Source organism: Anabas testudineus, chromosome 21, assembly GCF_900324465.2.
Source record: "Anabas testudineus chromosome 21, fAnaTes1.2, whole genome shotgun sequence".
NCBI lineage: Eukaryota > Metazoa > Chordata > Actinopteri > Anabantiformes > Anabantidae > Anabas > Anabas testudineus.
In genome coordinates this window covers 13,146,093-13,174,030 of record NC_046629.1, presented here as the reverse complement: position 1 = coordinate 13,174,030, position 27,938 = coordinate 13,146,093, and the positions used below count along the sequence as shown (strand labels likewise).

The 27,938-nt window shown below is 39.8% G+C and overlaps 1 protein-coding gene across 2 annotated transcripts; it reads left to right on the top strand.

Annotated features, from left to right (window-relative positions):
- The first annotated feature begins 38 nt into the window (after positions 1 to 38).
- On the top strand, positions 39 to 27,800 carry xirp2b (xin actin binding repeat containing 2b). 2 transcript variants are annotated; one of them, XM_026377365.1, is made up of 9 exons: positions 11,230 to 11,347; positions 13,199 to 13,362; positions 13,883 to 14,011; positions 14,667 to 14,756; positions 15,028 to 15,085; positions 15,172 to 15,260; positions 16,099 to 25,540; positions 26,047 to 26,177; positions 26,351 to 27,800. In XM_026377365.1, the coding sequence occupies exons 2-8, from the start codon at positions 13,312 to 13,314 to the stop codon at positions 26,136 to 26,138; spliced, it is 9,951 nt and encodes a 3,316-aa protein (XP_026233150.1). In that variant the 5' UTR covers positions 11,230 to 11,347; positions 13,199 to 13,311; the 3' UTR covers positions 26,139 to 26,177; positions 26,351 to 27,800. The 2 variants fall into 2 exon arrangements, with proteins under 2 accessions (XP_026233151.1, XP_026233150.1); XM_026377366.1 differs by lacking the exons at positions 11,230 to 11,347; positions 13,199 to 13,362; positions 13,883 to 14,011 and adding an exon at positions 39 to 113.
- The last annotated feature ends 138 nt before the right edge of the window (positions 27,801 to 27,938 follow it).

The following is a 27,938-nucleotide window of genomic DNA, read 5'->3' as shown; positions in this document are numbered from 1 at the left end:
TCGCTGTTCACCTGCTAGTTTGACAGTAAAGCTGTGGAGTAACATCTGGATTAAAGATGCTTCAGTATTTGAACGTGGATTAGAGAGGATCATCAACTTTAAATTCAACAAATGTGAGTATTTATGTCTCTGTGTAATAAGTCGTTTTAAATATGTGAACAGAAAGACACACTGATATATTCAATGAAGGCATTTCACTTCATCATTGGCTCCCATATTTCTGCTCTTCCCCAAACTGACACTTATGTGCAGTTTGCCCTAAGAGCATTATCTGTGTATTATCATTTACTGTGAATACCCCGTTTAAAAGCGCTCACGAGCATGTATAGCATAAACATGTGATATAAAATAAGCTGTGCTTCTCACCTTAAAGATTTTACTAATCAATATTTGACATGTAATGTGAAAGAGGATTGCCATGTTTGCTGTGTGTACAGCTTTTGCGCTATGAAAATCATCATTGTAAAAAGAAAATGCTAAAAATGAGTTATAGATATGATAATATTTGGAATTAATCAAAGTTAAATGTCTACAATATTATATTTCCATTATTCACCAGCATGTGATTCTGTCTTTCCTCTACTGGATCTTGCTTACATGTCCACATAGTGGGCATAAATGTAAAGTGGTTCACTTCTTAAAGCTCTTTTTTCATTTTTAGCAATAACCAAACCTTGAGTTGACTTCTCATTGTCTGCTATTGTTCCCGGTAATTTCACACTGTGAGAAGAACAATGAGTTTAATCACTCCAACACGAACGATTCCCATAGAGGAAGACAATCTGGCAGAATGCAGGAATGCACCGTTAGCAGTGTGTGGGATCCAATCATGTCCTATTCCAACACTGTCAACTGCTGATGAATGTGAATGACAGGGTGTTTGTGACAACTATAACAAATGAATGTGCGCTCGTTGTGAATCCTGATTTAGTTTGAAATAACCAGTGTGTATGTCAAATGGGCATGTAGCGTAAAAGCCTCCAGAATAAAGATTTCCTCAGATCTCTCAGCTCATCTGACAGAACACAGCCAGTACTGTTTTACATAAATAATGAAACCAGAAGTACTGACTGTACATTACCCTGTGTGGGACTAAGGCAGTGAATTACTCTTTCAGCAGACTGCTTGGCTTTATGCATGTAGCTCATTTGCATTCAGACTGCATTGTAGGACCAACAGCCATGAGATATTACAGTTGATATATGCACAGACGTCCAATCCCTGGAATTAAAAACATTTTTTTTCTGTTAAAATCTGCAACTTGCTGTGTAGTGGATGTTGAGGATGTTGTGCTGTGTGATGAACGTGAATCAAGGAGTGTTTATGTTTAGGTCAATAGGGAAACAGACTCAGTCATTAAGCAAGAAGATGGAGACTTGCTGAATCTGTGTTGCTGTTGATAAACTGTGTATCCTCTCCTGAACTCCTCATGACACTGACAGAGGAAATTAATGAATTCCCAGCCTTCACGTAAGCCAGACTAATGCTGTAGTAACTGTACTTTGCCACTGGATGGCTGAGAGGTTCACACCAAAACCAGGAGACTCTGCATTTTGTCTTGACTTGTTTTGTTTGTAGGTTTCTCATACTAACACAACCTGATTATCCAGACATAATAGAACTAATTATCCTTATCCTTTATTATGTTTGGCAAATGCTGTAGAGACACCTTTGGTCCCCCCGCTGCTGGATGATTGTGTTTGATCACTCTCGTGTCCATAGCTCTTTGAAATATTGTTGTGGAGTTATGTACCTCGCACATTAGCTGCACTTTATTTCAAATGAATGCTTGAAATGCACGGATTCCATAAAAACACTGTGAGCCTCTAAAACAACATGAATAAAACATTCAACATTCATTCATGACCCCACTGCACATCTTCTGATTCTATTATTAATCGCTCATGAGCTGGATCTAATGCAGCGGTGATATGTTTCTACTTCGGTTCAAGCTGATGCGACTTATGATTTAATATGCTTACTCTGCAAGACACTCACACTGCAGCAAAGATTAATTAATCATGATCCATTTTGCATAATGGGCACTTGTGTTAGTAAACAATTTCAGTTAACATAAATCACTATGGGCAGTCTGGTAACTGACGTGGAGAGAAAAATGTGTCTTGTGGTTATGTTTGAATTTACCCCAAGTGCCGCACAGTCTACTGGGTGCAGCTACTTTATGTTTATGCTATTGTGCCTCTGTTTCTCACTTGTATATCGCAGTTTAATGCTACATTAGATTTGAGTCACTCATGACTGCCCAATTAATTAGCTTTGTATATTTGCTGTGATGCATTTATGAAGTTAAACCGTACACCCACAAGTTTATCACATAATGAACTGTGTGTAGCTCCCGATTACACCAGTTTCACTGAATACTGTGCTGCACGGTTTAATGCTTAAAGGTGGCTGAGGTTTTGAATTTTGTTTTGTTTTGTTATTGTTGTGCATTTGTGATGTGACAAGGATTTTAATGGCAAGACTTGTCAGCATGCATGCAAATGTCTACCTCACAGCACTGTGAGCATTAGAGGTACACAGAATCTATTCATACTATACCACATTGTAGCATCATTTATAATAGCTTCATATGCAAAAAACTCAATTATCGAGATGTAACTGTCAAAATATTTGGTTTATATTTGGTTTGTTTAATTTCATTCTTTTTAAGAGCCAGTGAGAAACTTTTCCAGCTCTAGTTTGACTGGAAAGTACCTTTAAAATTTGATAGCAGTTAATGTAATATTAAAGTTGAAGCAAACATACTCACTTTACGCACTGTTGAAAATTAATTCTGATCAAAATTATCAAAAATTGGTCAAACCAAGCCCTGAAATTTGCAAGTAATTACAGCTCTAACATACATTAACATAGTCTATTTTTAATTATTATTCTTTTGACATAAGAAGTTTATTTTATCTACATTAGCACAGAATTATAATACAATTATAATATAAAAGTCTGTCTTTGATACAGACTTGTAGAATTCAACCAACTGATGCAGGTTCATTCATGCGATGGGTAACTGGGCCACAGCAGAAGTATGGGTCAGCATACTAAGTAAGGTCATGACTTACAAAATAGCTTCAACCTGATGCTGGAGTTCGGCTGAATATATACACTGAACCAAACATGTGGTCGAGCTACTTGTCCTTGCAACAGCTTGTAGCAGCGAAATGACCAGAATGAAATGGAACAACACTGTCAATAGACTGTAAATAGAGTGTGAAAGAGTTGACAAGTGGAAAAAGGACAGGACTCGGGGAAGATGAATAGACACCAGCACAGAGAAACAAAGACAGTTTTGTCATCTCTGATCTAGATAGCACAAGGAAACAGTAGATGAGATTAGAATTCATTTTAATTCATTAATTTTATAAACACTCAACCCTACTCTCACTCGCCACAAGACGCAGATCAATGTATTAACTGATTTGTTATTAGGATGCTTTCGACCACGCTGAACATTTGACAGGAATGTAGGTCACCCATCTTGAGTCATGGTGCTTAGTCTTTTGTCACTTGAGACAGTTATTTTTAGGTTCTTTTTGACTTTCCGTCGTGGCTTTTGGTGCCGAGATTGGGTGTCAGGCCTGACTGTGTCATAGGACAAGCAGGGCCTAAATATACAACCTTGTTGCCATGAATGTTGCTGGTGATGTTGTGCAATTTTGTTGCACACATTTAATTGTATCATTGTCTCAGCTGCTTATTTCAGAAATATTCATGAGTGACATCTGAACGGACTGGGATGGGACATCAGAGGTATCCCTGACCATTTTCCAGCTGTCACCTTCCTCTGTCAACATTTCCAAGTTCTGATTGTTGTCTCCTCCAGGCAGCAAAGACCTTTCAGCTGCCACACTATCCTTTTCCTTCTTTAATTCAGCTTGTTGGGATATGCAGAGCCTCACGGGTTCAGAAACAAAGTCTTATCTAATGAGGGTTAAAGTGTTGCGTGAATATTTTACAGCAACCTGACACCGTAATTAATGGACAGCAGTGGGTGGACACAGTCAGCAGCGCTGTGCAGTATGTGCCACAGCGCCACACGATGATCATAGGGAACGCATACCTGCTATTTTATTTTAATGATGTTTCTCCTCTGTAATAATGACCCAGATTCAACAAAGCGGTAACACTGGTTTCTACACATTTGCTTTTCCTTCATATAAGTTAAATTGCGGCGGGACACGTGGAGTGAACAGCATGGGAGATCAATCTTTTCTGCAGAGCCATTGTAATATAATGTAGTGCCTATTATATCATGCTAAAGTGTATAAAGTGTTCATGTTTGTCATACTTGTTTGAATACCACAGGCTGAATTTAGGTGGGAAATGACTTTGACTTCATTCAGTTTTCTACCTCTTGTTTGCTGTGACCTGGTGTCAGTCTCAAACAGGGTGACAGGGTGTTACATTTTTGCTGCAGCCCTGAATGACAAGTTCAGCTTTTTTCTGTAAAGTCTGTTTGGTCCTTTATATCGCAGTTTATTTTTTTCAAAAGGACTGAAAACACACCATATTGCCAATATTTTCTCGCAAAAAGGAAGATGGTGAATACTACCCCAGGTTATTGTTGGAGGTTTTCTTTGGTTTGTGTATAGAGGTCATTGCATTGCAGTCCCATTGCCCCAGTTCAGCAAACATGCTGAAATATTTAAAATGCCTTGGTGCCTTCCAGTCACATGCTAACCTTGAGCAGATGGGAGGGAGGGCAACACATATCAGCCTTTTGCTGCGAGGATGATGCATTGTGTGTGTGTGTGTGTGTCTGTGTGAGTATGAGTTTTTTTTATAGACATTAAAGAACTGTACTTTAATTTATCATATTCATTACCATTATTAATTATTCATCTTTTTATTCTTAAGAATAAGACAAATGAGAAAAAATGTATGAAATGTGAGAGAGTCCAAAGTAAATCTTGGACAATCAATTAATCAATCAATCAAAATGTTATTATACAGCATGTTATATACAGATGATTGAGAAGTTAAGAACAAGACAATAAGACTAAGATGAAGATAATAATAATGATACGATGGATATAAATGAGTTGATATAATTAAACAAAAATATAAATAAAAACATGAAAGAAAAGCATTTAAAGAAATAGAAGATAATAAAAACAGTGGCAATGTATTATTCCAGTCTGCTAAAAAAGCCTGCTCCACCCTCCAGTCAGTAGAAAAAAATCAGCCACACAGGTTTATTAGCATTCATCCAATTACTATCACACACAAACACCTATAGAAGCAATAACATAAAGACACACACACACACACACACACACACACACACACACACACACACACACACACACAGTTTGTAGTGAGCAGAGACTGGACCCACTCCACTGAGCATCTGAAATAAAGTGCTGCTGGCTTTTTGTTCTCAGCGGTGGGAGCTCGCTAGAGGCTGGAAAGCTCACAGTAGCTGCGTGTGTGTGTGTGTGTGTGTGTGTAGTAAGGGGCCAGGAAGAATTGATCATCTGCTCCAGTGGAAACTTGCCTCTGTGCATCAATAACCTCGGTGTGATATATTGACACTTATTCCATTTTCATAGTATGTTTAAAATGAATTTGTAAATAACTGTGGTGTCATAATGTGAGCACCAGAGAATGTCTGGACAGAGACAGAAGCAGGTTGAGGATGTCAAAGATGCCTTATTTGGTTTGATGTGTGACCTTGATGTGTGTTTTTTTTCTATAACAGCCCCTTAAGTTTCAGCACAGCGACATACAGCATATTCTACGTGAAATATGTGATGAACATTGTTTAAGTTGAAAAATGATTTTGTTTCCTTCTCTAACCTCGCAGTTATGTAAATAATTTCCATGTATTTTTATACCGTCATTCTCAGAACGTGTGCAGTGAGATAGACATCGGCAAGAAAACAGAGAGCACAATGCACCAAGAGCGCATAAAGAGCCTGTTACGCCTCAAGTAATGAGCACATAAAAGACGGGAGAGAGCTGCAATACAAATTAAATGCTCATTTCCATGACATTCACACATGAGCTCTTTCCATTCTGTCCATCAGTATTCTCCAATGAGGCTTTTCCTAAAGGCCAGCTTTGGACAGCTGGGAGTGAGAGATTGGCGCTTTCACAGAAATCCGTCTGTCTTCAGTGTCTTATGAGACGCAAACACTCGGAGCTCAGTCTGGCTCTGTGATGTACTGTAAGCAATAACAACTGGGGGTCTGCAGCGACAAGTCTTTAAATTCATGGGACATTATGTTTCTTTTTTTTTGTGACTCTATTGAAACGTTATGTTAAAGGAATAGTTCATCTGCTTTCATTCTGTTGAATGGATTTGTTTTGCAGCATCTACTTGATGGATCAGCACAAACATTTACAGACATTTGTGCTTCTCAGATGAATGAGATGGAGATTAAATTATTAAGCGAATTAGGTTGACTATCTAAACATACAGAGGTGCTTCTTGGTTTACCACATGACATGATATACTATAAACACACTATATAATATATCTAGTGATGCCACTGCTTTCAGTTTCTGTGCCTGCAGGTTTTCCATTCAGTTTATAATTTTTGACTGTGCGTACATGTGTGTGTGTGTGTGTGTGTGTGTGTGTGTGTGTGTGTGTGTGTGCGCTGTTTTCAGTGATTCAGTAATCATGTTGGAAACCACCTTTATACAGCAACCAGTGACCCAACACCACACTAAATATATCAAGGACAAACATAGAGTCTGGGACGCTTTAACTGCCTTCTAAATACTAAAGACGACCTCAGGTCTAAAATGAGCATCTAATCTGTGCACAGCAGCGTTACATGTAAAATAAAAAGCTGGCGAGTTGGCATGACAGTTCAAAATGATTTTCCGTATTGACGCCTCAAGCAAAAGCACCTGCATGCTTTTGTGTGAGTGGTAGTGGGAGAGATCGCCGTGTCAATATGAAAATGAGCATGGACGCTTAGGAAAGACATGCTTTGATTTGTTGGAAGAGGCCTCCCAAGGATCTCTGCTTTCAGTGTTATTCTTCACCTCTAAGAAGCATGTTTAGCATTTCTTCTCCTGCAAGAATTTGGTTTCAGTCCGTCAAACTGTTTTGATGTGAAGGCTGAGCTTTGTGTATGAAGGTTTCTGTCTGCAGGTTCTAAGCAGAAAGGTGCCACTGCCTCATGTTCAGGCTTCTCCACTAATATGCTCCTAAAGCATTTGGAGAAGCACCTTTAATTTATTTAATTTGCAAACAATTTAAAAGTCTAAGGGAAGATTTCTGGGCCCTGAGGTGCCCATTAGTAGCTAAGCAGCATATCCTCATAGCCAGCTTTCTGTTGCCCCCTGAGATCATTTACATATAGAAAGATATACTGTATCTTTGACACTGTATCATTTTTATGTTGGTGTCAGTCGGTAGGTTCCATATAATAAAACCCAAAGGACATACTACATCTTGAATGTACTGTATGTGACCAAACTGCAGGTGTGACAGTTGCAATTCACCTTATAAGTAAAAGGCTTTTCAACAATGCCATTTATGAACAATCTATAATTGTTGTTTTTGTATTACAGCAATAATTGTCTTCATTGCAAATGCATTATCACTAGATCAAAGCTTCAAGATGAGGTTTTTAAGTGAACTGGATTAGAGCTGTTAAAGGAGGAATACCCCAGCAAATATAAACAACTGTTATTAGAAAACATGACTTGATATTTTTGATTGTTTTGATTTAAAGGCAAACAGAAGAGACTCTGGTCTCTGCCTGGTAAATATTAGGTATTGCAGTGTTTTCTGTGGACCACAGGAGACCTGTCTTGCCAAAAATAATGGCCTTCCTGTCAATAAACTCCCTCTCGTAGTTGACTTTCTCATCAGAGTAATATATTTTTACTTACTTTTATAAGTTTGACAGCATAAAGATATTTTCCCCCCTCTCATTTATGGGATAAACCTCCCAGTACAATTATTAAAGGTTTGTTAACTGGTAATCCTGGATATCTGTAAGTGTACGACTCTCTTCAGTACAACCAGGTGGCCTGTGGCCAAAAGCACAAAGTGATACTCTCTGTGTGTAGCAGAGACAGCCACACACAGAGATGAGTGTGAGGAGCCTAAAGAAGCCGCTGCTACGCTACACGACGCCACAGCCTCCAGCCACTTCCTAAAATACAACATATCACTGGCCTCTGACACCTGACATCATCTGTTAGGCTTGTTGGGGGATCCACTTTCTCTAGATCATTTCATAGTGTTGCACTTGACATGGTCAAAAGCCAAAGCAATAAGAAATTAATTTAGAAATGTCTGAGGGAGAGAAACCATAAGAGAAGTGGAGTGCTCTAACTATTTATTAAAATTCATCACTGTAAAAGAGAATTGAGTTCAAGAGCAGAAAAAAAGAAATCTGCACCCAAATAAAAAGCTTTTCTTTGCAACCATGTGAATACAAGGATCCTTATGATTCATAGCCTCACTTCTAATGGCATCTGGTGGAGATGCAGCTCATTGTCATGCAGGCCATGGTGCTATGTGCCTGTGGTCCTCACGCAGTGCTCACTGATGTGAGCTTCACCAAACCTCTACTGGGGAGAGGATCAAAGTGAGTGTCAATATTTCAACAGAATTTACAAAAACTTTAAAATATTTGCCGTCCAAAACACCCACGGTGTAGATGTATTCACACGGTGCAACTGAAATGCATCTGACATTAATTTATGTAGCAGCAATAATGAAGAAGAGAGGTGAAAAACACAAGAGGAGCCATCCAGTGACTGTCATGCTGCATTTATAAGAGTTATTACAGTAAATGATTATGATATTGATGACTGTATCAATCTAAAACATTAGATCTAGATTAGATTGTTTACAATGCGTACAGAGAAAGAAATTATGTGCAGAAAATGTTGATCCTAGTTAACTATTATACAGACATTTGCTGCCTCATGCAGACTGTTTTATATTTGTAATGTTGGAAAACCTTCACATTAGGACACTGATATTACACATATGCATATGAAAATTACATTGTTACAGTCTGTTACTGAATATAACTTTAGGTTCTGATATTATTTCACTATAATCTAGTCATTGCCTTTAAGCCTTATTGGTTTTCAGTATTGTCATCACAGAGTATCAGGCAGAAATGTCTGTCAGACTTTGTGAATGTGACATTTCCTTTGTTTCTTCAGAAATCTAATTAAATGTTGTAATGTAAATAGCTCAAAGTCGTCTCCTTTGGGATTTTCCAACATGTTTAATCAGGCACTGTGACAAAGCTCACAGATATATTTACAGCAAAGGCCTGGGAAAGTAGTTTAAAAAGGAATGAGGTTTACAAATTCGCACTTTAAGGGTTTCCATCAGACACTGCTGGCTGGCAATGAGCTTCTCCTCAGAGGGGTGCGGTGCCTTGCTTGAGGGCATGTTGTCAGACGTTACAGAGAGAACAAACAGCATTTATTCAACCAGCCTATCTTTCTTCATTGTAAATTGTTCATTTTTGTCACATTGATGAGTTCTTATTGATCAAGGTCACCCCCCTCCCAATTTAATGCTCTCTCGTGGTCAATTGTTGGTTGCATTTTTTAGTTTTGACTCTGTACTCTAGCACTTTAGAAAATTAAACAACTACGAGACAGTTCCAGCTTTTGCATTTATTTTGATGGTTATATTGGGCGTACAGTTTGGGAATTGTTCTGCTGCAATTAAAAACATATTTAATGTAAAGTTACTATGATTCCCTCCATTGTGTAAGATTTCTACTCTACCCTTCTTCAGACAGAGCTGCATGTCAGCTTTTTAAACTGATTTGTCATTCATTCAAACCCAGTGTCCTGGAGTAAAGAGCCGAAATGATTCTGTTGTGGACCTGTTTTAATCTTTATGGAACATGAAGACTGGACATATGGACAGGATACACAGCCAATACTATATAAGTTTCCAGTATTTTCTCTTTGTTAACTATCTAAACTTTTACTTTGGAAATGTAGCCCACTTACCTAAAATGTGTGTACGACCTGCTGTGTACTAAAATACAATATTTGGCTCAAAGTTCATGAGACTGGCCTCTCCATCTCGGCACAGCTTGTCTATTAATATGTAAAAGCCAGTTGTATGTGATGGAAATCGCTTCTTATCCCTGCTGTCGGTGCTCTTCTTTGTTTCTTTGTGTGTGTGTGTGTGAGTGTGTGAGAGAGAGAGAGAGAGAGAGAGAGAGAGAGAGAGAGAGAGAGAGAATTTGCTATGTTTCCTTTCCTTCTGCCCTCACTGCATGGCTTAACTCTGCCATGGATCACAGAGGACCAGCTTCAAACTGAATAAAACCAAGATCATCATGAAAAGAACATGAGACCTCAAAACACTTACACTCACACAAACGTTCAGCTTTCTTTCACAGTACTTTCTTTCTTCTGTTAATTTTTGATTGAAAGAAATGTGTGGTTTTCACTAAGATTAACCAGATAACCTACACATATGTTTTAAATTATTAGTAAAACTAATGAACGGGATCTGCTGGTTTGGTGGGAGCACGGAACCCAGAAGGTCCCTTTAAAACATCCCATGGAAATGCAGGTATGAGTTACACATGCTGCAGATGAATGCGGTTGTAGAGACGTCTGACAGACACGTCTGGTGTCCAAACACTAGCCCAGCTTCCATGAGATACCAGAGTCAGGCTGGCGCCATCGTCTCTAGCTGGGCCAAACAAGATGAGCTGGCTAGCTCGTCCACACTCAGAGGTGTGTCTTGTCATATTTACGGTTCCCTTAAACCTCCTGTGCTCGATAAATACCATTACATCACTCACCTAGTTTCAGACCAAATGCACACATTTCACTTGGATTTGCACCTGCTCGACATTCATTTTTTACAGCTTTGGTATTAACAGAAGCACTGAATAATGAGAGAGTCTGTGAATATTTGTAGTGGATTTGTATGTGCATATTTTGGCATTTCATGACAGGCGGTAACAGCTGCTGGAGTATGCAGTGCACCCTGATGGAGGCCATGATGATGAAACCGGGGTGACCTGATTTATAAGTACACAAGTGTCTGCAGAGGAGTCACAGGAAGCATTTGCATATAGATTTTCTGGGCATTTGACATAGGAGGCTTGGAGACCTCAGTCTCTAAAAAAAAAAAAAAATCCACCCTAGGTCCATCTTTTGCAAGTGGGCGGAGGGTCTAAAATAAAATCAGCTGTCACTGTCTGCTTGTTGGACAGAGTGAACACATAGTACTGGAGCTGGTCTCCAAAACTTACTGGGATTTGCTTTTGGCTTGGAAAGACCCTGCAGGGAGGGGGTACAGTTGCCTTTGTGTGGGATTCTACCTGCTGAGTTCATATTTTTATAATTCACTCCTTACCTGGTAGGTAATGAATGCAGTAATTGTGTTTTGGTGTTGAAATTCTGAATTTTATGTAAATAATTCTGCATGCAAACTAAATAGAATCAATTATAAATGTCTTTGATACCTGCAGTCACGATAAACCTCAAGGAAGAATGTCACTGAATCTTTACATCAACTTTCAAATTCATTAACATTATCCTCATGCTGCTTAGAATACATTGACAAAATATACACAGTGCAGCCACCACATTAACTTCATCAGGTGGTTTTCATTTTGTGGTGGAGAGGGGTCAGCATGGGCACTCACGGGTTTGTGAGATGCTGTGCAGTCTCACACACAAACTGAGATTCAGTGTGTGTTCTGGCACATGTCAATCACAGCAACTTCCATCAACTAATCTATTCAAATTAAATCCACCAGGTGGATTTAATGTTGTGGCTGATTGATGTAAATCATCAGTCAAACAGGCAGAAAAATCAAATGTGAGCTAAATAATAAATCAACTGAATTTTTAGCTTGGGGAGAGATTAAATGTATTCCGTTAACTAATTTCTAAAAGACTGCAGAGCTGTTCGTGCCAAGGCCAGTGCTTTAGGTGCCATGTTGCTCTACTTACACGTCAGCAGGCTAGCCATGAAACGAGGAGCACCAAAGAGTAACTACAAATAAAGGCACAAATAAAATACGGAAAGCCGCGACCTCCCAGCTTTCCTCTGTAATTCACAGAGAAACATGAGCCTTCATGGTGAAGTTTAAAATAGGATTGGTTTATTTTTGCAAATACATGGCGCCTACATTATTTCGCTTTCTTGTTATTCGAGCTCGCAGTCCAAGCCAGCGTGTCATGAGATAGCCTTAGACTGCCGAGAGATTTTATTTTTTTTTGGCTACAAATTTTTGTTCCTACCACAGTTTACAGCTTTGAGTCTGTGTGGCTTCAAAACCTTAACTGGTATGTTCTGGAGCGAAGAGTTGTCCTCTGATAAAGTGTCACTGCTGAAAGATTTGAGCTAAAAGATGTAATTAAAGTTTTTAATTTTAGACGTTGTGTAAGACCAAGTGGTCGCTCTTAATAGTCTGATTCATTTACTGAATGTCAACCATTTCTCCAGGTCTAAAATATATCATCCTAGTTGACTGGTTAGATACAAATGAAACATCCCAGTGATAAGCAGGAAACAGTCTGTATCAGTATGATTTTTAAGCAACATTAATTTACATTTATTCTTGAGTAGTATAATACTTTTAGTTACCTGTAACTTGACCTGATTAAAAATTGGTGGTGTTTTTATGTCATTTGGTGTTGCAGGTTGTGTGAAATGTATGTGTGTGTATTCATATATTCATATCCAAGTTCATTAATGGCTAAGATACAAAATAAAAACAACAACAAATATCTACTACTGCCCACAGAACACATATAGCAAAACTTAATTTGATCTATGGGAGCACGTGGGGTTCAGAAGTTTTTCATTTTAAAACAAAATCTGATCACCTCACATCATGATAGAACAACATATAGCTGTACATTAGTAAAAACCTCTTTTAACAAGTCCTACACATCCTGTGAATGACTGAATGTCCCCTGACTAGTGATTAATTTTAATAATGTCCCTGTAAAGCTTTGTAGTCTGTGAGCTTGTGAGTGTACCTACAAATGGAACAAACAATATAAATGGTTTAATAACTGGTACCTTTAGTTTGAAAGCATTATGATTGCTGTAAAATGCCTCAGACCCTTTGCTGTGCTTTTCTTGTATGTGTTGACAAAACTACATATTGCCTATATTCTTATTGACAGATGACACATAATAACAAATGCAAAAAAACTACTTTCCTTAACAGTTTGTTGGGTATTTGTGCCTTAGCTGCTGGCAGCACAAGTTTGACCAGGGCAGGACTTCCTGAAAGCGATATAAGCCAGAGGAACCGGATTCACTCTGTGGACTCAGGGGTCATCCCACTGACCAACTGTGAGGTCATGTACCAGGCAGCTGTCTCCAAGCGAGCAGACAACACCATCCCCAGCAGGGTACATTGCCTTGTGCATGGACATCCATTGTTACACCTGCGACATACACATTACCTGCCAGATTTGCCTCCTTTGTGTAGCTAGAAGCCAACTTTCTGTGGTTGATTGTATAGGTTTACTTATTTGGTGTATGTTGTGTAGGACTGCACAGTAGCTGGACTGCACTGAGCTGGTATTGTCACCATTATTGTTGATATTGTGATGCAGCATTAGAGGAGGTGATGACAGTTTTGCAGCTGAAAAAAGGGGGTCAGCAGTCTTATATACATATAAATAGAGTTGGAATATGAGACTACCCTTCCAGGGCAGAATATAGAGGAAGGCTGCAGAAAACATTGCTGGCTGTGTATGTGTGTGTGACATCAGAGAGCGGAGGCAAACTCCATGTAGCTTTTGCTGCACCACATTTGACAGCAGCCTGAGCTACACGCATACCAAAAAGAACAGTCCTATTAAGCATCCGTTTGATTTCAGGTCATGTAGAAGTAGAAGCAGCTAATGATATTTCCTGCTTCATTAGGTCATGGAGGAGTCCGAGGTCTGTTCCCTGCCTGGGGGACTTGCCAGTGTGAGGAAACAATTTGAGAACCAGGAAACTGCAACATCACAGAATGTAACCCAGTTTCATTTTCATCACAGATCTGTGCAGGTACACATATCAAAACACTGCATATACAATACAGACTAACACTAAAAGCACCAAAGGTTAAATGACAGTTTTCTCTGTCCTGAGCTGGCTTTGACCGGCTTTCAGTTTGCCCCTGTCCACTTAGTTTTTCACTAATGCTGTGTCACGGCACAGAAAGCTTTGCCAAGAAAGCATGCATAATTAGACTAAATATTAATACGGGGCTTTTATTACCTAATTGTGCACCAATAGCAGAGCAAGGTGTGTGGGTAACAGCCATTACAGACACTGTATGACCTCCAGGGTACTTACTCGTAATAACTCTTAGGAGATGCACTATTTGGTAGAACTTAACAAAGCAATGGAAGAGAATTTATTTTTAATTTTGCTACGGTACAATGTGGCTGAATACTTTGGCACATATACTTTGTCATCTTTGGCATCTATCTGTGTTTAGTCATTTCAAACTGCATTGAGCAATCTGCTCCAGTCTCTTCTCTGCATGGTATTCAGTTGTGTACTATTAAGCTTTGGCTGGTGGAGTATTTGGAGTGGACTAAACTCACATCTGTTGCTTTGACAGGGAGGGCAATGTGAAATGAGCCAGAGAGAATCGTGTGTGAGTCCTGTTCACACATTTTTCAGTGTTTGACAACCACTGTCTTTATCTTCACAGGAAATGTCAAACTCTGAGGTGACAATGTCAAGCAGCAGCAGGCAGGTCATCCCGGGCAGTCAGCAGCTACACTTTAACCAAGAAACAATGGTACTGATCATGTTCTGTGACTGTGTCCCTGCCGTCAGGCTTTGCCACTGAGCTAAATACTTTGATTGCCTTGTTGAATTAAAACTGTAACTGATTGCAATCAAGCACATTTGCGTAATTAATGTTTTGTTGTCTGCCTGTCTGTTTGGGCTGAGATTAAAAACATTACATTTCATGGAACATTTAGCACCCAATGAGTATGGTTGGGTAGTTCGGGTTCTTCATGAAAAATTGATTCATTTGTTTTTAACATGTCTTACTTTGCACACAGGTTTCGCACAGTGACAGAAACCTGGTATCCAGTTATGAAAACGATCAAAATGAATCAGGTGGGATAACGTTTTTATTATTGACCATATACTGTACCCTGTGACTGTTTAATATATTAAATCCTGCCTTCATATTTATGATTCAGAAGAAGAGTTTCCCAGATACACTACAAAAGAACTGAGGGCTCACTTTGAAAGGACAATTGAGGAGGCTGCTCCACACAAACCAGTTTTGGTAAGCATTGCAATTTCATTTGAGTTACCTAACTAAACACATGAAGGAAAATTATGTTTAATTTTGCATATTTTAGATTCTGTTAACTTTAACTCAAGAAAATGTACATATTCATTAAAGTTGTATAAAAGGTGCATGAGTTTCTTTGTCAGAAATACAACAGAAGAGCAACTGGTTTATCAGTTTACAGTGGAGCCAGACTAATTTGTTATCTTAATTAAGATCATATATCAATATTGGAACAATATAATACAGACCAAAACTTGTCATGTATTTTTGAACAATCGCTGTTGGTGCTAATCTCAAATACGTAAATTTTATTACTGCTTCACAATAAAACAATCACGAGAAATATTCTGAATGTTTATTAAATGTAATTTAATGTAAGAGGCTTCAGTAAGAAATGTTCAGTCTGTTCAGCATCAGCAGTAATCTGATAAAGCTCTTTGTTACAATGAACAGTAAACAGTGACGCTGATATTTAATGCTGGGTACCAGCCTATGTTTCATGTACATTAGATGGCTATTGCTGTGAAATGCTTTCTATAATTAGCAAAGACATGGTTTGTTATTAAGATTTAAGAAAAATCTAGATTCTTGCTTGAACTCATCCTATTGATTTATTAGTTTAGGGTTGCAAAATGCATAATAAGAAATGTAATTATTCCCACAGTAACCTAAAGGATTATTCGTCTTTTAAGATCCGATTTTTACACCTCATTTGCAAGTGTTACAGCGAAGCAAAATATGATTGAACAATTTACAACTCAGTACTGTGCTGTATTTACAGTACAGTATCATTATTTACCCGCATATATCATTTTTGTTCCTTAAAAAGATTGGACGTGACATCAATCGATCTAAGTGGTCCTCAAATGTGACACAAAACAACACAATGACTACTGAGGCGTGTGAGGCAGCCGCTACTGAAGCAACAGAAGATACAACAGCTGAAGTGACAGATTATGAGGATTTTCCACCCCCACCGGCTGATGATTCTGACTATCTTCCACCCCCACCCCCAGACTTACTACAAATGTCATCAGACAGCCATGATATGACAGCGTGCCATTATTCACCTGAGCCTCCAGAATTAAGAAACCCCTCCAAATACTCACTAAACAAAGAAGCTTATTTCAAGCAGAGCAGTATGAATGAGCTGAAACGTCTTTACAAGCACATTCATCCTGAGGTTCGTAAGAATATTGAGAAAGAGTACTACACTGACTACACTGAAACTGACAATAACCAGTTAGAGAGCCAAGAGTACATATATGAGGATGATGGTTGTAGTCCCACTGGGATCAGTGAAGAGGAATATGTAGAATGGGAGGAGATTCACCCTGGTGAGGTGCAGGCAATGCGTTGGATGTTTGAAAATAAACCACTGGATGCCATCAAAGATGAAACTCCCAATGAGGATGACGATGACAAGAAAATAACTCAACAGGAAATAATTCTGGGAAAAGATGTACGACGTACAGCTTGGATGTTTGAGACCAAGCCAATGGATGTGCTGGGTTCACAAAATACCAGCTCGACAGAATTTAAAAACAAGTTCAACAAATTTGACAAAGGAAATGTCCGTGCTGCTGCATGGCTATTTGAAACCCAAACTATGGACACTCTAAACAAAATGCATAAGGAGGAGGATTTAACCAAAGAGATTGTTTTTACAGAGGAAGACGAAAATGCTACCATTTACATGATCGACAATCAGTACATGGAAAGCCTCGGCCACACTGAGACTATCGATGAGAGCCACCTGTTGAGTCTAAGGTCAGTGTTAGAGGAAATTAATGGAGAAGTGAAAATTGTAACAAGTACTTTTGACACTCAGTTTAAATGCATCATTATGGGACAATCAAGCCAGATGCTAGAGATCAAGTCTGTGAGGAAAATAGAAACTGAGCTGGAGAACTCCATTGCTTCACGTTGGCTTTTCGATACTCAACCTCTAGACATGACAAACAGGGAACCTACCTCTCTGAAACTTGTGTGTAGCCTTTCCATGGAGGACAGTACTAAGGGAGACTGGGGCAGGTGGCTGTTTGAGATAAAGACATTGAATTCTCTGGATGAGTGGGAAAGCTCTCAGATGGAGAAGAAAGAGATACTTGGAGCTGATGTGCGCAAGCACTGCTTAGTGTTTGAAACTCAGCCAATGGATTCTCTGAAGGATGATTCCAATGCCAGACCTGAGTCTATTGAAGACATTATTGGGGGCAATGTTAGATCTGCAAGGCACTTCTTTGAAAGCAGCCCACAAGCAGATAGGAAAAGATGCCCTGAGGTTGGAAAACTTAAAAAAGCAGCAATAAATGAAGAAATAAAAGGGGATGTGAGGCACCAAAAGTGGCGCTTTGAGAGTCAACCTCTGGAGCAAATAAGAGAGGAAAAGAAAGAAGTTACACGAACTGTGAATATTGAGGATGACCTCAGACAGGAAAACGGCACAAGCTACAGGGCAGATGTTCGCAAGAACTGCTGGGTGTTTGAGACGCAGCCAATGGATACTTTAAAAGATTATTCAAATACTCAGCCTTTGACAAAAGAGGACATTATTACAGGCAATGTGAGATCAGCCAGACATTATTTTGAAACTATTCCAACTGAGGGGTTGAAGGAGCTTGCAGAGGTGGGCAAACTAAAGAAAACAGCAGCACTTAATGAAGAGAAGGGTGATGTTAGACATCAGAAACTGATATTTGAAAGCCAACCCCTAGAACAGATTGGAGAGGAAAAGAAGGAAGTCATCAGAACAATTGACCTGGAAGAAATTGATAAAGTGGATGTCTTAAACTATAAGCAACTCTTTGAGAGCACAGATTTAAGCAGGACGAATGAATCTGAAAAGATTATCTTAGAAGGTGTAAAATGTGGCTCGGTAAAATCAAATAAAAACCTTTTTGAGTCTACACCACTATATGCAATGCAAGACAGCTCGGGTCACTTCCATGAGGTGAGAACAGTGCGTCGTGAGGAGATTGTGAAAGGAGATGTAACAACTTGCAAGTGGATGTTCGAAACACGACCGATTGACCAGTTTGATGAAAGCACAAATAAATACCAGATTATTAAGGGAATATCCAAACAAGAAATAGAGTCTGGTGATGTTAAAACTGCAAAGTGGTTGTTTGAAACACAACCTCTTGATGCTATTAAGTATTTCAGCAACATCGAAGATGAAGAAGTTGTGGAGACAAGTCAAAATCTTGATGTCATGAAAGGTGATGTGAAAACATGTAAGTGGCTATTTGAGACAAAACCAATGGACATCTTATATGAAAAAGCTGAGTTGAAGAGTGAAAATGAATCTGAAGAAATGCGCAAGGGAGACGTCAAAACGTGCACATGGATCTTTGAGACGCAAGCACTTGATACTATCCACGACGAGGGCGAGACCGTTCTGAAAACATGCACAGTGAATCAAGAGGACATTAGAGGAAAGGACGTACGAATGGCTTGCTTCCTCTTTGAGACAGAGAAACTGGAGAACCTCACTGGGGAGGAGACGGGCTCTTTCAAACGTGTCACGGAGATAGACATTGAGTCTGGAGATGTGTCAAGGATGAAGTACATATTTGAAAACCAAATGTCTGATATCATGACCTCTACAACTGAAGAAGCGATGCAAAAGCTCAAGAGAGTTCAGACTGAGGACATACAAAAAGGAAATGTGGTGAGCTGCAAATGGCTCTTTGAAAACCAATCCATAGATACAATACGTGATAGCCAAGAGGAAACCATGAGCAGCCACACAGTGAACGATGTACAAGGAGGAGATGTAGATAAGGGCCGTTTCATTTTTGAGACCTACTCTTTGGATAAAATCCATGAGGTGTCCTCTGAGACAGACGCAGAGCAGATGAAAATACAAAAAATTGCCTGTAATGACGATGAGAAGGGCGATGTGAGAAATTACACCATGATGTTTGAAACTCAGCCTCTTTATGCCATTCAGGACAAAGAGGGCCATTACCATGAGGTCACCACTGTGACAAGTGAGGAGGTGACACGTGGAGATGTAGTGGGAACCCGGTGGTTGTTTGAAACCAAGCCCCTTGACGCTATCAAGGACACAGATGAAGTTTATATAATCAAATCTGTCACACAACAGGATGTGCAAAAAGGAGATGTCACATCTGCCAAGTGGAAATTTGAGACGCAACCACTTGACAGAATTGCTGAAGAAAATAAGGCTTTAATAAAAACTGTGGATGATATTCAAGGAGGCAATGTTAGGATGAATAAACATCGTTTTGAGTCTGATGCCCTGTCACAGCAATCTTTTAGAACAGTGAATGTGAGCGAAATACAAAAAGGTGACGTCAGGACTGCAAAATGGAGATTTGAAACACAGTCTATTGATAAAATAAGAAGCATGAGCTCTGAAAATCTGATTGATACTGTTAGAAAGGAGGAGGTTGCAAAGGGAGATGTTAAACATTCAGTGTGGCTCTTTGAGAAAAATCCTCTTGACCACATTAAAGAGGCAGATGAGGGCGAGGATACAACCATCACTCAAGAGGAGATTCCCAAAGCAGATGTGAAGACAACAACATGGCTCTTTGAAACAACACCGATTGATGACTTTAATGAGACAAAAATTGAGAAGACTGAAATCCTGGGCAAGAGTGTCAAGGGAACGCTTGAGGAGCTTTATAGTGAGAAAATGGTGAAGTCTAAGGGAATACTCATTGAAGCAGACGAAATTGGCGATGTTAGGATGACAAAATACCAACTAATGAATCAGCAGGCTCCAGAGATCCAACGTGAGGAAGTTATCAGGGGAGATCTGCAGACTATAATGATGAACCTACTAAAGAGACAGGAAAGGAACGAGCAGCAGATTGTCATAGATTCAGAGGAGAAGGGTGATATCAGCTCAACAGTACAGCAACTATTCAACCAAGAAAGAGCCAGCAGTGTTGAAAGAGAGGAAATATTACGAGGTGACGTTCGGGAAGCTCTAAACAATCTTTTTAACGCAGGGGGTGAATCAGCGAAACATGGAGTACTCATCCAGGAGGATGAAAAAGGAGATGTACAGATGACGATATATTCCCTTCTGAATAAACAAGACAATGTTAATGTTGAAAAAGAAGACATTGTAAGAGGGGATATAAAGAGTGCTCTTCAAAAGCTGTCCAGCGCAGACAAGCCAGATCAGGCAGTGAAGATAAAGGTAGATGACACTGAAAAGGGAAATGTCAACTTTTACTCTACGTGCATGGAATCTGGAGCCCTTGACTATCTTAAACAGCTTCATTTAGGACCTGATGAGAATCCACCTGACACAGCAGAAAAAGAAAAGATCATCGGAGGTGACATTAAGGGCACCAAACTCATCCTCAGCCGTAATCAAACACAAATTGAGCGCACAGTAGAGGATGTTGTACCTGGCGATGTTCACAACACAGTGAAGGTTTTCATGTCAGAGCCGACTGTCTCTCTAGAGAGACTCCAAAAAGAAGAGATAGTCAAGGGTGATTTAAGAGCTGCTTTGAATTCATTGTCTGAATCAGTAAATCAGACAGTTGTTGTAGAGAAAGAGGAAGTGGTGAAAGGTAACATACCAAAAGCTCTGCGGTGTCTGGAGAAGGCTCAGAAGTGCTGCAAAGAGATGGAGAGGCCAGATATCATACCAGGTAATATCAAGGGGGCTCTGAGATCTCTTGAGAAATCTGCAACATCCAAAGCTGAACCTGTTGTTGAGGATTTAGTTGCTGGAGATGTGAAGGCCTCCCTAAAATCTCTGGAGCTGGCACAGCAAGCAGTGAGAGAAGTTGAAAAGGAAGAAATACTGAAGGGAGATATTCACACAGCAATGCAAAACCTTCAAGATGCTTCCAGTCTAAGGAAAACGTGTCAGCAAGAAATAGATGTTCAGGGAGATGTCAGAGGAACAATTCAGCTCTTTAGTGAGCCCCCACCTTCACCAAGTACACAGAGAAGCCCAAGCCTTGAGGGTGACATTAAAGGGGATGTCAAGATGTCAATTAAGTCTTTATATGAGACACATGAGCAAACCCAGCAGGAGAAAGAAGAAGTGATAAAGGGCGATGTTAAAGGGACTATTAAATCACTGTTGGAAACAGCACAACGCGAAACTCCCAAAGCCAGAGTGGGAGCATACAGAAGAGTCAGAGTCAAGCAGAGTCCTCCAGTTAAAAACCTAAATGCTGATACACAGAGGAACATACAAAAGTTAAAAACTGCAAATGTACTGGAAACATCGAATGAAAATCAGTCCCTAGCTGTTAAAACTGAAACTGTTGGTAAAAAGTCAGCTCAGCAATCAACAGGTGTGGTGGAGCACAAAACTATTACCCAAAACCACGGCATCCGAACAGTGAAGACTGAGTTCCGTAATCTAAAGACGAACTCAAAGGGAATAAAACTTGATAAAACCAAAGTGAAAACTGATGTTTACATTTTAAAACCAGAACTTTCAGAACCTGATCTCCCTCTCCCACCTCCACCCCTGCCGTTAGTAGAAGCTGACCTACCTCCTCCTCCCACTCCTCCTCCTCTCACTGTTGAATCTGACATTGATCACCTTCCTCCTCCGCCACCACCACTCACCAGTGAGGACTTCCTCCCACCTCCTCCATCTCAACAAGAACTGGATAGCATGCCGACACAGGCGGTTCATCCGTCACCAGGAAAAGCAAAAAAGATGACAGTCAAAAAAGTGAAAGCTCCAGTTTTACACCCAGTCCCAAAGTTGGAACCTAAAGTGGACTTGACGAAAACACAACAGGTGGAGATAAAGTCAGAGGAAGTGATAGAAGTGAGCCAAAGTCAATCAAAAACAACAGCACATAGACCAAAAACGGTGTCATGTGATATCCCTCCACCACCTGAGTCACCACAACCACTAAAGAAAGTTTACATCTCCCCTGTAAAATTTACCCCTCCACCCTCTCCTCCTCCCTTCATGAGAGGTAAAATGAGTAAATTTAACACTCCATTGATAAAAGCAGAAGAAAAGTACCGGAAGCTGAAGGAAGAAAACACGCCCCCAACCACTCCAACTCCCAATTTCATACATGACTCAGTGACTGCGGCTCTTGAAATGCTTTCCAACATAGACACGGAGCAGTCAAACAACAATGCATTAGAAATGACCCAGCAGGGAGCTGAAGAGACTGCTCTGAATGTTCTTGCAGACTCTGGTGATTTATCCAGACATGTTGTTATTTCAAATACCACTGAAAGCAATGTAAGCACCAGTAATCAGAAAAAGCTCACAGATTCTACAATTGTATCAACAGCTAAACAGCAGATAGTCTCTAATGAGACTTCTAAGGTTGTCTCTGTTCAGACTTCATCTGTGTCAGCTGTTAGACAACAGATGCACACAACCACACAGAAAGCTGTTTCCTCCAAACAGTCTGCTCAATCTGTCATAACTGACAAAGTCCAGACCTCGATCACTGATGTTGCAAAAACAGCCAACATGAATGCTGATGGAAAGAAAGACTCAAAAAATCAGACAACAAAGGGATTGAGCAAATCCGAACAAAAAAATGGAGGCGAAACGTGTTCTGATAAAGTTCCCGTTAAAATAGTACAATCTGATATCACTGTCATAGCTGAGAGAAATGTAAAGTCAAGCAAATCACAATCTGGGAATAATAAGATGAAAGATAACACAGCAGCAGAATTATCTAATAATAAAAAGAGTGTCGCCTCTGACAAAAACGCAAAGGAGTCAAAATCACCACAGCGTGAGAACAAAAAGAAAACGGATCAGTCTCCTACAAAGAGTCAAGAAAAAGCTTCTGATCAGTCAATTCAAACAGAAAAAGCTGCTGCCCATACAAATGGAAAAACAAGTAAACCAAATCAAAAGGTGAAAAAGAATAATAAACAAGAAAAGCAAGTGGAGACAACGGTGTCCTACGAGAGTGTTTCACAAGTTCTGAGGGTGGATATGGAGGAAAAGGTGAAAGTGCTCACTGAACCAACAGAAGCTAAGACAGAGTTAAAGCAGGAGGTTAAGAAAGTTACTCCCTCACTTGCTGCTTCCTCAGCAACTGCTGTTCCTGTGAGCATAACTGACAGCCAACCAGAAACTCCAACTCCAGCAAAGAAGAAAAAGAAGTCCAAAAAGTCTAAAGGCGGTGCACAGCCGAGCCAAGGTAAAGATATTTCTGCAGAATCAAAGACAGATGCGGTAGAAACTAAGACAGAAACATCAGAAAACTCTCATCAAACTCAGGAAGCAATCTCAGATGCCCAAATGCAGAAGATTCACGTCAAGAGAGAAGTCATTTCTACAGAAAGCAAAGAGGATCAGAATTCCCAGCAACAAAAAGCAGTTCAAAAGCATGTTAAGGCACCTCAAAAGAAGAAAGGAGTGACAGTTATTCAACAGAGCGCAGAGGAACCACCAGCAGAAAGTGTGGATGTTCCAATTACAGTGACAGGTGAATTAGAACAAAATGAACTGGTAAAGTCCATAACGAGGAGAACAGAGGAATCTCACATCACAAAGATACAAAGAGTTTCAGAAAAGACTGATTTTAAATCAGTTAAGACTCTGCTCAATACTGGCCCAGATTGGCTCGTAAGTCCAGAGACAAAATGTGAACTGGAGGGATCTGTTGTGGAAAGTGATGAACATAAAAATGAAGTAATACTCTCACATATGAGGAAACTAGCAGAGGATAAACTAACACATCTAGAAACTGTTGAGACAAAGGAGAAACACGAATGCGAGCCATTCTCTGAAAAAGGTATTTCTGGTGGGGCGACACCTAGAATTTCCAAGATTAGTATTGGTTCTGCTAAAATTGAGAGCCAGATGAAGACAAACACCTCTCAAGAAAGAAGGAAGGAAGAAACGACTCAGTTCAAGTCCGTCGACCTTCGTGCTCCCTCGCCCTCGCTGAGGATGCGTTCTCCCTCCCCAACGTTCATCACCATCGAATCAACGCGAAGAACTGACTCGCCCCACAGAGTTACTCCGTCACCTACCCTACTGCACAGGCCACCCACGCCTCCAACGCCACCTCCACGCAGGTGTGACACCCCAACATCACGCCTTAGCAGAATCACACCTTCTCCAACTTTTGACAGAGCAGAAAATTTGGCTCGACTCAAAGACACAACAGCCAAGCTCTCCCGTGGTGTTACCCCACCACCGCTTCTTTCTCCCCAGCACATCTCAGAGAAGAAATCAGAGATTGTTGAATCGCCTGCATCATTCCATCGGCAAATCAAAATTGAGACCGTTGTTGAGACTTTAGGAACATTACTACCAACAGAAAAGCTCGTGAAGAGTTTATCTGAAGAGACTCAGCCGACTGAACATGTAGGAAAAGATCTAGCCGATATTTCAGAGGGTTTGAATGCAAATGAAATGTGTCACAATGACCCCGATTTTGTTGAACTTTCAGATACTTTAGATCCATCATCTGCATCTGTCAAAGAAAAGAGAGAGTTTTTTGAAGAGGCTCAAAAAGCTGAAATTAATAAGACCTATTTGCAAAAGAAGCCTATTGCTGTCCCTGAACAACTGGGCCCAGACATGGAGGAGTGTGAGGTAGGAAACAAGAACAAAGAAAATTATGAACTTCCCAAAGCGAGCATGTCTAGTCTTGCAAACAAATTCGAATCAGCAGAAGAGAAAATATATAAAAGAAAAGAGCTTATTCCATTCACAGAGTGGCTTCACAATGACACTGAAAGCACAGATTGTGACAATCAACAAGTAGACATCCTGGAACAGGAAATGCCAAGAGTTGACATCCAGGCTATTAAAAATGTTTTTGAACTCGGTGAGCAAAGTTCCTCATCCAGAGAAGTAAAAGGGGATCAGGAGGAGCCTCTGTCAAGCCTGAGTGAAATAACAGCAGACACTTCAAAGTGGGAAAGTCCTCCAGAGACAAAGGGAAGCTTACAGCAGAGCGCTCCCCTCCCTCCGCTGAAACGCAAAGTAGAAACTGTGCCAGCACAACCAACAGCCTTCTCTGAAACTATATCAATTACAGAACATTTCTCAAACGTTGATCGGTTTGGTAGCGAGGTCAGGGGAACAAGGGCGGCTGTCACCGAGCATTCTGAAAGTGTGTCAACCCAACAGACTCCTTTTTCCTATGCTGACGCAGTTAAAAGGAAAGCTGCAGCAGTGAGACGAACTGAAACCTCCGATGAAGATGCCGCGGAGAAGTTGCTGAGAAACTTCTACGAAACATTGACAGACGATGAGACAGTTTTCAACAGTCTTAGCTACATCGTTTCTGAGGAGTCGAAGATTGTCTCATCTGGTAAAGACTTGGACAGCATGACGACTGATGGGTGTTTTTGCTTATGCTTTGTTACAAAGCAGAATTTCTACTTACTGCAAAATTGTTAGTATTAATCAACAAGACTAAACTTGTAGCAGGCTAGCAGCTCTGTGATGCCTTTAAATGTTAACATAAGCATGAAATGGATCATATTTTGTGTATGTACCTTTCCAGCAGGACCATTACAGTATGCAGGCTACTGCATGGATATTTGAGTATACATGGGTTTATAAAACAAAATCCTGAGGATAAATATGAATCATTGCTTCTCATGAGAATTGTAAATGTTTTCTTTAAACAAATATGCAAGCATGTCATTTACCCTTTTATGCAAACATAATCTATTGTGCTGCTTTGTAAGATTAACCATAATGAGAACTGAAAGAAACGCTATAGCTCATTGTTGCGCTTTGCAGCAGCTCAAAGGAAATGCTTTTCACACGGGGTAATGAAAAAACTATTTGCATTTTATCTCTTTCAAACAGGTTCGAGTTCCGAAGTCAGAGCTGTGCACAGTATGTCGGAGAAGAGCTTATCCGATGGATGCTCTGATAGTGGACAAAAAAAAGTACCATAAATCCTGTTTCTGCTGTGAGCACTGCAGAAACAAATTAAGGTAAATATGGCACTTGTTTAAATAAATAGTCACCAGGAACTCTTTGAACATTTAAATATTAAATTATTCCTCAGGTTTAAAATAACAGTGTAATTGTTCAAAATGTAAAGGAAATAGTTTTGGGTTTTTGATGTTCTCCAGTTGTTCATGTAAGGTTTTTTATTTTCTTGTAGCCTAGGAAACTACATCTCTCTCCATGGACACTTCTACTGTCTACACCATTACAAACAACTCCTCAAGTCCAAAGGGAACTCTGATAATGGATTTGGGCAGAAACCTCCCGTAGGAAGTGGTGCAACTATCCCCTCAGATGAGAAACTTGAATGGAGATATTCCATGAGCACCATAGGTTCAGAGGACAAAACACACAGTGGTGAAAACGAAATGACAAAAACATTTGATGAAAGCAAGCCACACTGCAACAAAATATCTGTAGTCTGGCCCCCACAGGCTGATCCCCCAAAGAAACCCTTTAAACTCGAGGAAGACATTCAGCTAACTAAACCACAGTGGCCACCTCCAGACAACTCCCCCAAGTCTCCCCAACAACAACACAGAAAGGCTGTTCCCAGAAGTGTCCTTTGAAACAAAGGCACCCAAGTACATAGTTTAGTTAAATAAATCCGAAGCACGCAAGAATGAATAGTACAAAAAAACACGAGCACAGAGCTGTCCTGTAGGTAAAAATAAGCAAGTGTTTGGTTGAAGGTCATGCAGTTAGGTAATTTGAAAGGCAACGTGACATGTAGGCATGTGAAAGGGAATTGTATATACTTGTACATGATGTTGAAAAGCTGGTTGTAATAGTAAGCATTAGAGAGTACCAGGCGAGGACAATGTGGAGCGTGGACGTAGACATAAGAGGCTGGCCTTGGACTGACAGACGTATAACCACAGGCAACTTTTCATTCGGTGCATTTTATTTGTTTTGTTTCCATTCCACATTTGACAAAAACAATCTATTTTGATGAAGAACATATTAAATTAATTGCTAATAGACAATAGTTACTTGCTTTGTAAAACAAATTTAGTAAGGTGAAAGGACGTAGTTGTGACAGTTTCATATCAGATTTAAACTCTGAATAGTGACTACATCTTCATGGGGGTTTTGATCTACAGTTCTTGGTGCAATAAAGTAACAGGTAGAACCACATTCACATCAGGTGACTGTCTAAACTAAGTTGTTGAACATAGAACATAAAAAACATTCACATGTATTTTCGCCCTTCATTTTCACCCCTTCTGTTTTGTTCTAACATTAATTGGTTCATTGTCCAATTCAATTCGTTTTATCTTTGCTAATGCGTGCCGGTTCATGGACATATATTTAATCTGTGGATTCTGCTGTTGTATTATTTTGTTGAAGCTTTTATCTTTCAACATTACATTTTTTCATTTGCCCTTTTCAGCACCTGGTGTGCAGCCTGCTAAAAGCATTTTTGGAATTATTTTATTTATAATTTTGAAAGTATATAATATAAACAAGTGAATTGGTGATAGTCATGTTTGTTTTGGACATTTGTATCCTATTTTGAACAATAAATATTTTACAATGAAGATTTTTTTTAGCTTAGACAGTTATAACTTGCTTTGTACAAGACAAGTCCTGATTCTGTCATGCTGTCAGACTGGTTCACTTAATTTATTGCTGATCTTAGAGCAATAAAATTTAGAATTTCTTTTGTCTCTTTGAGAGTGTCTGGCCTACTTTACGTCTAGCACACATGTACTGCATGTGAAATGGGAATCTGTTTCTTTATC

What these genes read in the sequence shown, in the direction of transcription:
- xirp2b (XM_026377365.1), top strand. Translation starts at nt 13,312, where the DNA reads ATGTACCAGGCAGCTGTCTCCAAGCGAGCAGACAACACCATCCCCAGC. An exon ending in ACAACACCATCCCCAGCAGG is followed by an intron (nt 13,363 to 13,882) that starts GTACATTGCCTT and finishes CTGCTTCATTAG; the next exon opens with GTCATGGAGGAGTCCGAGGT. An exon ending in TTCATCACAGATCTGTGCAG is followed by an intron (nt 14,012 to 14,666) that starts GTACACATATCA and finishes TTATCTTCACAG; the next exon opens with GAAATGTCAAACTCTGAGGT.